Genomic DNA, 11,562 nt, shown 5'->3' with positions numbered 1-11,562 from the left:
ATGGTAAAACCAGCACCACCTCCTGGTCAGTTTGAACAGTTCACATTCCTGTTTGTGATGACACAACTGAACGATTGTGTGGTATGTTATAAGGAGGGAAGAGGTAGACTGAGACGGTTAACTACTCGAGCATGGCTTCTCAGTGCCAAGGCAAGCACATGTACATCATCCAGAAAAGGAACTGTTTTCAGTTTTTCATAGCTCAGAGTTTCATGACAGGAAGTGAAATACGGGCTTTTTGCTTAGCTTTTTTATGTCATTTACATTGTACTGCCTAGGTTTGCTAGTCTCATGTGTTGGGGAAAAATGACTTTGATCCTATTTAGTATATTAAAAACTCTATAATCCTCGGAGTTACGTGATGCGTCGCATTTCGATCGAGGACTACCACCAATCAATTTAAGGTATAGGGAAGATAGCTGTTTACAAAACTTGCTTTTGTCATTCAAATATGCCAACCACAGGAACAAAAAGATACTTTGTTTTCAACAACCAATGAGGCTCCTGTTGGCGCATAATGACGATAGGTGACGTCAACGATATTTCCCTATATTTCGCCCATATTCAGAACGTGAACGAGATAGAATAATAGCGAAGTTGTATTTTGAAGATACTTTCTCCTTGTCCTTGCTTCACCACACCCTCTAATAGACTGTTCAGGTTATCACATTTTGCTATGCGAGAACGCTCGCTGTAGTCTCAAAAAACTGGAGCAGATGGCCAGTGGCATGGGTAACTCGTACCAGCGATGCTCTATACATTTTCTGTGACTGTATTTTACGAGGAAATGCGACCTATTTGTGGTATAAATAAACACTAATCACAACAAAACACTATTGAAAATACTTTTATTTTCCTGTATAAATTAGAAATCACGACATTTCTTAAACTCCAAAATACATGTCACTCGGCCACATTGTAATTACGCAAGTACGACATTTAGAAATAAGTTAAGTTAAATTGAGTAAAAATTGGAAAGGAAGGAAAGATACTTTTTTAAAATGGACGCATGGACATTTAAGTTAGAGACCCTGTTAATAAAAGCGTCAAATTTCACGTTTTCGGAGTTCTATTGACACGCTTCAGTGCAGTTCCCTCATTCAACTTTTCGAATTTCATCTTTCAAAGTTGTATGTGCTCAAGTTAAGAAACCTGTGTAAGCCTTGTGACAAAAGTTTTATCTGGAAATCGGTTGTGTTCAAGCATACATCTGACAACTCTCTTTGCCGTAAAGACCAAATCCGGGGGTCAGGAAAATCGGTCACAAGTCCTCACACCCACCCACTCATCTTCCCCGCCGCAAATTAAATAAACGTTTCCTCCCGCCGCCTTTCTTTCCCGTATAGTTTGGTGACCGACTTTCCTTTAGATAAATTGTACAGAAGGTTTCGTGAAAGGAGCAAAGAATATTCGCCCTGGAAACAGGTGTAAAGTTTCGTGTATAAGACAGGCATGTTTAGAATTTTTCCATCAGGCAAAGAGGTCCGAGACACAACAATGAACATGAAATTCTTCTAAAACAAAGGACTTATACTCTTTTAAAAATCAAAATAGATAGACCAGTTCAATTTGTTTTCGGTGAAACTATTTACTCTGTTTAAAAGACTTCCTTGAAATAGACCCTTAAAACTTGCATATATTAGTGAAATTTATAACTCTCGTTAGCGATTCTCATATCCCACAATTGTTTTTTCTTAAATAAAATATAAATACAGCAGCACCTTCTTAAAATAAATTAAGAGAGTATTCAACTCCAGAATTAACACTATTTTCTCACCATGGTTGTACAATGTAAAATGTACAGGGACTGAATTCGAAGCTAATTTGCTTGAAAAGACGACTGATTAAAATCATTATGGCTCTTTTAATTAACCAGCGTAAGAACCACTTTAATGAGGAGCAGCAAAAAAGTTTCCCTCCCGTAAACAGTGAATGCAACTTTTACAAGACTCACAATACTTCTAGGATTCCAAATAGAACGTAAAGAACCGAACCCGAGCTATGAGATGAGCAGCGCACGTCCTTCGAATTCGCCACTGCATTTTTGAGACTAGACTCGTGCTTATTTCGAAACGGTTAGCATTCAGTAATTAAGATTAGTAGCAATTCAGTTTAAAATGAAACCACATTCGATCGCTTTGCGTTAACAGTCGAGTGGTAACTGGGGTGCCCCCGCCGCGAAAGAAACAAATTTGAATCGGGTTCTTCTTCCATTTGGAAAATTTCCGGACTGCCGGTCATATGGACACAGTGTTTTAAGCACCGTTCACACGGGCAATATTTGCTGCGATTTCATGGCGACGCAAAATCGCGCGTGTGAACAGCCGGCGATTTCATGGCGATTGTCAATGCGACATCTGCCGCGCTTTTGCGGCGATTCGTAATAAAAAAACAATCAGCCAGCAATTATGAGTTGTACAAATTTGTTGCTGCACGAAAAGAATTTTAAATTGAGCACGTGCCGTTCGTGCATTCTAATACTTAATGGATCGCATACATCAAGCAAAATCAAAATCATGCTCAATTAACCTAATTAACCCGCTACTGAGTATTGTAGACGTGAACACGGTATACGATTTTAAACTTATACAGCAGTAATTTTATCCCACCTTAGAGCATAAGGCGCGTTTTTAGTGTCAAACATGTATTCGGCAATTCAAACATTGAATTTAGCTATTCAAACCTTCAGTTTGGAAATTCAACAATTCCGACATTCATTTCAGTAATTCAAACCTTCAATGGCATGCATGTTTGAATTCTGAAGGATGGAATAGACCATTTTTCAATTGTGTGCTTAGTTACCTGGCCTGTGAATGAAAGTGAGGCTGGAGTTGACTTTGCTCACAGCTTTTCTTATGTAAATTCCAACTTATTAGCATGAAAACAACATCATTAGCATAAGAAAAGCAGTGAGGTTTCTATCAAAGCAAGGTCAACTCCAGCCTCACTTTCATTCGAAGGCCAGGTAGCTAAGCACACAACTGTAAAATTGTCTATTGCCGAAATGATTGTCTGAATTCCCCCAATTGAAAGCTTGAATTGCAAGTTGGAATTTTGTCACTAAAAACGCGCCATAAATTTGGGAAAAAGACTTGTTTTCTGCACCAGTAGTGGCATCAACCGTTTACGAAAGAGAAACAGGCAATGGCGAGTGAAGTGGCGAAAACGTTTAACGATCATGCGATCGTATGGATGAGATTCTTTATAAACTTACATGTACCACTTACATAAAAACTACCTAAACTGTGAAAAATGATACTTTCCTCCAAGTGTTCTAAGATCATGTTTCTGGACATCGTTAACTTCAATATTATTTCTTTTCGTGGAAGACGATTTGCTTGGGAGGCATCCGACGCTCTTCATTGATCGAATAATTTCGATGAGGAGACAGGAGGGGGTCCCTGGACGACCGTCACTTGTGGAACAAGTGGAGAAGACCGCTGAAAACGGCTTTGTTGGGGAGCTCTAGGTAGATCTCACTCTCGTCGTAGTAACCTGTGGAATTTGAGGAAGTCTTTAGTAAAAGAGGTCTCTCGATCTTCCGAGGTTGTGAAAATCTGTACGAGTGCGCGCAAAAAGAACGGCCAAGGCAATGCCAACGCCAAAAAGAATCATTTCTGTAAAGCAAGCGAGTAGCAACACAAATTTCAAAACAAATGAACTATGCAAAATCTCGATTTTTTGGCTTTTTACCATAATGCAGCTAGCTTTTGACCCGAATGCACTGCGTAGCGCGTAGCAGCCAGAATGCATTGCTCTAAAACTATCAGTAACTTGTCATGCATTTTCAATGTTTCAATCCAATGCGTTTTTTTCAACTCCTTAAAGGGGCTAGGTCACGCTATTTTAGGTAATTTTGTTTAATTTTGTTAATTATGAGCTCTAAACGTCAAATTGGCAGAGCAAGAGTCTTTCATTTGCAAAATCACGGCGACATAACAACTGAGAATGATTTTCAAGCTTTGTAAATGACATTTTGATATAGACTGATATAAATTTGAAAAAAGGTGGGCCGACGTTTTTCAAATTTACTCAAATTTAATCCATTTCAATCCTCTCCAGTTTTGTCCATCCATGTCCCTTCTTGGCTTCCCTGTGTTTTGTTAGAGTTTTTCTATAGTTTTGAACAGTTATTTTGATATTTTAGTTAATTCTATGACCATTCGATCAGTGCTGAAAATGCCTAAAATAGCGTGACCTAGCCCCTTTAACACTTTCTTTTGACATAACCCAGAATGATCAATTTTAAATGCATAATGGCAACGGAAAAGTCAACGGAACAAAGCAATAATATCATTGGTCAAAAGATAAACAATCAGCGTGCTGCACGTGCGGCAGGCATTTCACATATTTTTGCTGTACTCTACATAACAACGACCTGAAATCACCAAATTTGAGGGGGTTTTTTACGAAGAAGCCTATACTACGACTGCGCGCCATCTTCAACGAAGAGCCTGCTTGCAGGCTATATAGATCAAATGCATAAATGGTGGCCAAAAATATATTCTCTTGTTTATGTACTAATCAGACTGACTAGCCTCGCTCTCAAGCAACATGTCCATGCAAACGAGGCTCGTGAGTGTAATTAGCACATAAAAAAAGAGTATTTTTTTCTATGAGCATACAGATGTGAACGTTTTATTTATTCTCTATTTTTACTCTGAAACCGCTCATACCAATTTATTTTGGGATACTTCGCCCACAATGCACAACGTGAACGAGATGGACTAATCGCGAAAGACTTGAGATAGAGCAAAGTTGTAATTTTGATTCAATTGACCCCTCCACGGTTTTTGACGCCATCTTGGCTGGAGGATGGGGGAGGGGGGGGGGGGGGGGGGGGGGTCAAACACGGCTAAATTTACAGTAAATGTATGGGATTTTGGCCGACTATGAACCGCTGTAACACCGCTAAAAAGACACGGATTTCCAACTTTTGCTTCTATCTTAAATAGTTTATTGATATCATTCATCCAACGGAAAATAACGCCAACAGGGAAGAGACGACGTCCGTAAATTCGAATAATAAATCTTCTCATGTTGCTTCTAATTTCGAGGCAATTTGCATAATTTTGATTAGAAGGATTTGTATGAAATCTTAAAAATTCGTTTATGGTCGTTGTAGCCTGAATATGTTCTTTATATTTCATGAAAATAATCTCAGTATAAATGTCTTTGAAAAGAAATCCGTCTCTTTTTAGCGGCGCTACAACGGTTCAAAGTCGGCCAAAGTCCCACATGCACATTTACTGTGAATTTAGCCGTGTTTGCCCACCAGCCAAGATAGCCTCAAAAAAAGGGTGTATTCCCTTGTATCATATCCTCTCCACGGGCCCATCACAGCTTTCCATCATTCATTTATTTGTAAAAAAAAAAGTTCTATTTTGACGTGACGTTTTCGTCGACTTCACTGTCGTAGATCTGAAGTCCCTATTAACTAACAACAAGTATTTTGAACCTCTCATGATGCGGCAACTTATAAAAGAGTTTGAAGGTTATTTAAATCTCTTGAGAAACAGATAAATATCTAACCGTTAAGACTGTTCTTTAGCAAGGCCCAAAAGTACGGAACTCTTCACCGTCCTCTGTTACCTCCATTACCTATTTATCTTCCTTCAAAAGGTTATTCTTTGCTTTTCTCCGCAAGAGGTACGTGATTTATCACGGGACATTATACATAACTACGTTAACTGAGAAATAATTATGGTATTGTAACCTAAGTAAAAAAAGCCAAGATCGTGCGCAAACCCTACCTGCTTTCACGAATCCCCTTCTCCGTTATTTGCAGCATTTCTTTTGTGCCGGCTTGGCTGGCACGAGATTAAGGACACTCTGCATGTATTCGTCTTCTCGATCTTGTAACATTCTGAATTGAAATACAATTAAGTGTCCGTTAACGATAAGCCAAGAAAACAGTCAGGAGTTAGCGATCGCTCCATTAGAAATAGCCCCATTCTGCTTGAAGGAGGAAGCGAATTTCTAGAGGCTACAGGTGGTAAATACTCTTCCCTGATTTCCGGTCCAATTGCACCCGACAGATATCGTTTCCGGTTCATGCAACACAACCGGGTTATGTCCCATATAAAACAAAGAGCTATTGGTAAATGCTTTTTTTTCCCCGGTTTATACTACGATGGTCGAGTAGCGGCCAAGCGCTATGACTTATGAATATCGAACACAACCACAAATATTATTTCATTGTTATTCTAGTTCTAATATATGGATAAAACTACGGTAAATAAAACAATAGCTGTACTAAAAAGTGAAGAAAAAATTTAGATATATCGCAAGTCGCAAGCGAAGGAAAATCGTGACCCAAAGAAAAAAATAAGATTCAGAGGCGAATCCTTCCATCCTGATCTTCGAACTGAGTAAAACTATGTTAAATAAGATTGTCCGAGCAAAAATAATGCAAGAATCTACTACTCACTTTGCGAATTCTTCCATACACTCTTTGATATTGAAGCCTGTTTTAGCGCTGGTTTCACTGTACAAGGCTTTGTAGTCCTGTTGACCAATTGATGGACAGTTAACAATTAACTCAAACTAGTGCATTGATTAAATAATCCCCTTGTTATTGATACAATAATCGTAACCAAATATGACAAAATTCTCCAATATGATTAGTTATTCACCAGCAGCCCTGATTTGTCTGTTGTTTGCGTCATTTCTACAGAGATATCAAGCGGACTCTACTTACAGTTCACCTGACACCATTTCTTCGAAGGCTGGGTAACTTTATCTAGTGGATACGCCACGACGTAGAACGTAAAATATACTCCACATTAAATGCTGGCCAAGGATTTCGATGGCGCCTTTACTATGAGATGAGCTTCGAGTGTGCATATTCACCGTTACGTGAGCGAATATTGATAGAAAATGTTGGATAGTGACTTGTCCGCCTGATAAAGATATCGGGCCTTTCAACAACTGGGTTCAGGTTCTCTTTTTTCTCAGGTGAAAACGTTTTAGAGCTTTAGCGCAATCAGCGTTCACATGATTTATGCCACTATCACATTCTTTCTCGTATTTTGTTGTGGTTACGATTCAGAAGTGCGAGAAAATTGGACTTGGTATCGTGTGATTCAGAAAAATAGCCCTCAAGTTTAATTTCTAATTAAGCAAAAGGGGACTTTTCCTTGTTTACATAGAGTTTGCATAACTCCCCGAGTGTTTAGATGAGGCTATGTAAACACGGAAAAAAAGTCCTCTGTTGCTTTTACAAAATATTTCTGAAAAATAATTCGACAAATGAAGGAAAACGCTGTTTTTTTACTTATTGATTCAAACAGATTTTCTTGATACACGCTCATATTTCTTGCCAGCCAATCAAAACGCGCCTCTGACAACAAATAACCAATCAAAATTCGTGTGATGTCACAGTCGTATTGCCATACTCTTATCTAAACACAGCTATTGACCAATGAGAGTGCGCGTACTATCCTAATCATTTTATAATTGTATTTGAAGATGTTCGTCCGCTTCCGCCTTGATTAACACTGCAATCTTCCTTATTATCAACTATTTAATAAAGACAAGGAAGGATTATGTTTTTGCAAACGTTGGCCGTGTGGCACTTATATTTGAACAGACATAACTGATTACAGTGTAATATGAAGTGCTAGGTTTCTACCCCATAGAAAACTATGTAACCGTCATGTAACCACCACATTGTCAATGAATACGGCAAATGAAGAACTACAGGGGGACCGGCTGCTGAGACATCTTGCTCGCGCGGGCGATTTCGTCATTTATGTGTCACATCTGAATAAACTAGAATTTTTGTTGGCGCGAACAAGTTTTAGAAGAATGAGATTTTTCTGAAGTTTTGTCCTTTTGATGTTGATTTTTGCAACCTTGCAGTTACAGTCGAGCTATGTAACTCGTGACCAGTATCCACCACACTGAAATGAACATCCGAATTCCCCTTTGGAGCTTCCGAGATTTGAATGGAATCTCGAAGATTTTTTTCGAAAGTTGGTGCGAAAAATGCACAACAACAGAACAGTAATTCATCAAACGCTTGAAATAGTTTTCACTTTTCAAACACGGTTTATTTTATAATAAAACGAAAGTTCATAGCTAACTATTTGCGATATATCAAGGAAATATCTACGGGAAATTCAGAATCTCGAGAGCAAAGTTCAAAACTGGAACGCAGATTTGAATACTCAGTTCACGCGTGACGTAGTTTAACTGTAACCACTCAAGCCTGAATTTTCCTTCTTTTTTTTTTAACTACAAGGTCAAAACCAAGATATGGATTTAGAACACAAGAATGCGTGAATAACATGAGACGAACAGCGTATATTAAGATATGCTATCACCTCTGCTAATTTCATTCCATCTTCACTCTTGACTGGTCGACCACTTTCGTCCTCAAGGAGGTCGGTCTTGTTACCAACTATCATGATTGCAGTACCCTCATCTGTTCCTTCCTGAAAATATCAAACAAGTACACTATTCAATTCAATTCAATTCAATATCTTTACTTAAAGAGGGAGACGTAATAACCTGTTACAGTTTTCTAACTTATGGCCCTCTCCGAGCATTAACCCTCCCAACCATGATACACCACAGAAGACAGAACCACAACAGCGGGAACTACATGCCCTACTCTTTACGACAAGTGTGCGGGTTCTTTTACGTCCCACAGGATTGTGAACATTGAAGGGTTGTGAGACGGGACCTCCGGCTTATCGTCCTTATCCGAGAAGACTAGAGAGTCTAACCATTTGCAGATGTGATTACAAAGGCAGCACTTTCTCCTCAGTTATTTATAGACCCTGAGTGTTGGTCCGGCCGGAGTTGAACTCACGACCTCCCGCGTAACAGCCCGGTGCTCAACCAACTGAGCCACTCTCATATTTTTCGTTGGTAAAATGAGTCTTCCCTTAAACATTTTAGAGCGGTTTTCAATTGATTGTCAAAAGTAATTAGCGAATTGCTTTGGTTTTGTATTACTTCACTCAGTGATTGGTTCAAAGTTCTCGCGCCACTTTTTCAACCAATCAGAAGTGAAACCAAAACCAATCGTTGCTCGCGAGTGTACATTTTCCCGCGCTTTGAGTCGGCTACGTGTAATTACTTCAAGTTTTGATTGGTTTACTGGATTGTCTCCGCCCTTTTTGATAGGCCAAAGTAATTACTTTGGTGTTGGCTTTAGGACACTCGATTGAAACTCGCTCTACCATCAAAAGTCGCTTTTTATATGTTAAACGCGTTTCGTAAAAGTGAGTGCCACACTCACACACGAGCTGATGAGCAGAAAAATTATCAGGGCTTGCATGGAGCAAAATATAAATATTTAGAAAGAAGCAACACTGACAGTAAAAAACTCCCTAAAAATCGCTTAAAATGGCGGCAAAACATTCAGATTAAGAGAAACCCACAAAAATGAAGGGAAGTATTAAAACAAATGCTTGAAGTTCGCTCACAGTTTTCGCTTTGAAGCATACTTATTTTGCTTCAGACAAGTCTTTAAATTTTTTCCGCTAATAGCTTGGGGTACCTGTGGTGGCACAGATAGATTTTTCCTGCTTTGCCAAGCAAGAAGAGGCCATTTTCGAAATATCAATTTCCGAGAGTTAACCTTTCGTCAGAGCGAATTCGCGCTAAACAAGGTCAAACCGGGAGCACATTCAAGCGAATTCAGCGCCCTAAGGACTGAGTCAAGCCGCCACTCCCTTCTCTTTGCCACAATTCCTTCTGCCGATTAGACATTGCTGCGCACATACCTCTACGCTTATCATCCAGTTCTTGATATGCAAAAACGATGATTCCATGGTGACATCATAAAATACAATGACGCCGTCCGCCTTTCTGAAGTACTGCTTGGTAATACTGCGGAATCTGATTTGGAGATCAGCAGATTGACAATTAGGTAATTGTCTTGAAGGGGATATAAGCTTAACATAACGATGACGGGCATAGGTATGACACAGACTAGACCCCAAGCTGCTGTACCTCCCCCGGAGGCCAGAGAGCGAGTGTCCGCTGACAAAAGGTAGCCCGCGAGTAGGCGTACATGACTAGGGGTTCACTCTGTCTAAGAAGCCTGGGTCCCGTTTCTCGAGTCCCGCTAACTTTTCAAGCCCGAAAAAGCCCTATGTTAAACTGCTATACGCTTCTTTTAATTATAAAGCTGGGGCCGCTAATCCCAGATTAAAAATTAACCAAGGACTTTATTTCTTTACTCCCAAATGCTGTTCAACGCTGATATTCGACAAATCTTTACATTAGAAGAAGTCAATCTTGAAATTCAAAAATAAGCAAAAGAAACTTTCACCAAAAAGTTGAAAACATGAAACAAAGGTTTACACTAATCCTGCATTAAGTTAATCGGCTTTCGAACAACCGGGCCCTGGTATTTTAGTATGTTTCCAAGACACCTAAAAGCAAAATGACGGTGAAGATTGATGACTTAAACCTCTCCCAGGGAATTGCGACATTCAAAAAGTCACTTCGGAACTTTCGAGAAATGCCCCCATGTTTCTGGAGTTCCCTAAAACGTTTAGGGCACAAAACGCAGTTGGTCAGCAGTTCATGACCATGAGAGTTCAACTACGACTGACTTTCAACCGAAACTCGACATTTCCAGCCAAAAGTAAGCCTTTCATTGTCAATTATTACCTTTGGGTTAAGAATGAGAACTAGTCCTGCCAGAAAATAAAAAAATTGGTTGGTTTCTGAAAATGCTGTGACAAAAGAAAATTTCCCCAAGAATTTATCTCTAGAATCGTCTTTTTTCCACCAAAAAACATAATTGGTCACAACCGCAAAAAAGAGCAGTAAAACATTTCGGACACTCCAGTTAGGGTGGCTTGAAAGAGGTTCTTTTTCCTTTTCTTTGTCTTTTGTGACCCGTTCGCGCAATATCGAAGAATGCAGCCAAAGCAACTGTTGTTCTCTTCGTGGACTGAAACGGCTTCTGTGATCAGTTGTTTAGGATCTCAAAACAGAAAAACCCGAAGTATTCAAGCCTGTGCTTTGGTTTTCTGGGAATCTATATGCAACGTAAACGTTACCTTTCTTGACCAGCGGTATCCCAAAGCTGCAGTGCAATATATCTGCCCTGTGTAGTCATCGTTCTGATTTGGAAGTCGACACCTAATAAAAAGCGAAAGCAATGATTACTTTTTTAAATCTGGAAGAAAACTTTTCAGGCTATTCCGGGATAAGAACACGCGTAATATCTGGTTTGTCCGTTCTTTCGGGACCTTCTCTGTTTCCCAAGTTATTATGCTCTCAATTGTAGAATGGAGGGAATAAACTAAAGACCATCTGAGTTAGAAAGAATACAAAAAATGATCCGTTCTTTTCGGACTAAACTGGCGCGAGAAATTATACGCAGTATTGCGACTGGCTATGAACTCTCAACTATCCGAGGATTGGTTCTCGGTTCGCCCCGGAAAAACCCCCGATGGTATTTAGGATGGATTCGCGTTCTTTTGAGAATTCGACCACGGAACAAATAACTGCCCATAGGATATGCAATATCAAAATCAACTTTGTTACCCACAGGATAATATTCTATCCTAGGGATATGGAAAATTACTGGGG

The 11,562-nt window shown here is 39.5% G+C and overlaps 1 protein-coding gene across 5 annotated transcripts in view; it reads right to left on the bottom strand.

The window, feature by feature from the left end:
• Nucleotides 1–831: 831 nt before the first annotated feature.
• Nucleotides 832–11,562, bottom strand: part of LOC138003994 (uncharacterized) — a 33,465-nt gene continuing 22,734 nt past the window's right edge. For all 5 annotated transcript variants that reach the window (XM_068850368.1, XM_068850359.1, XM_068850396.1 and 2 more), the window contains 6 exons: nucleotides 11,028–11,109; nucleotides 9,738–9,852; nucleotides 8,328–8,438; nucleotides 6,431–6,507; nucleotides 5,754–5,866; nucleotides 832–3,495 (listed from right to left, as the gene is read on the bottom strand). In XM_068850368.1, the coding sequence (XP_068706469.1) occupies nucleotides 5,779–5,866; nucleotides 6,431–6,507; nucleotides 8,328–8,438; nucleotides 9,738–9,852; nucleotides 11,028–11,109 (473 nt within the window). In that variant the 3' untranslated portion in view covers nucleotides 832–3,495; nucleotides 5,754–5,778. The remainder of the gene's footprint in view (nucleotides 3,496–5,753; nucleotides 5,867–6,430; nucleotides 6,508–8,327; nucleotides 8,439–9,737; nucleotides 9,853–11,027; nucleotides 11,110–11,562) is intronic.

The sequence above is a fragment of the Montipora foliosa genome, chromosome 1 (genome assembly GCF_036669935.1).
Source record: "Montipora foliosa isolate CH-2021 chromosome 1, ASM3666993v2, whole genome shotgun sequence".
NCBI classification, from domain to species: Eukaryota; Metazoa; Cnidaria; class Anthozoa; order Scleractinia; family Acroporidae; genus Montipora; species Montipora foliosa.
Note: the sequence above shows the minus strand (reverse complement) of the source record. Positions and strands in the feature narration are given on the sequence as shown.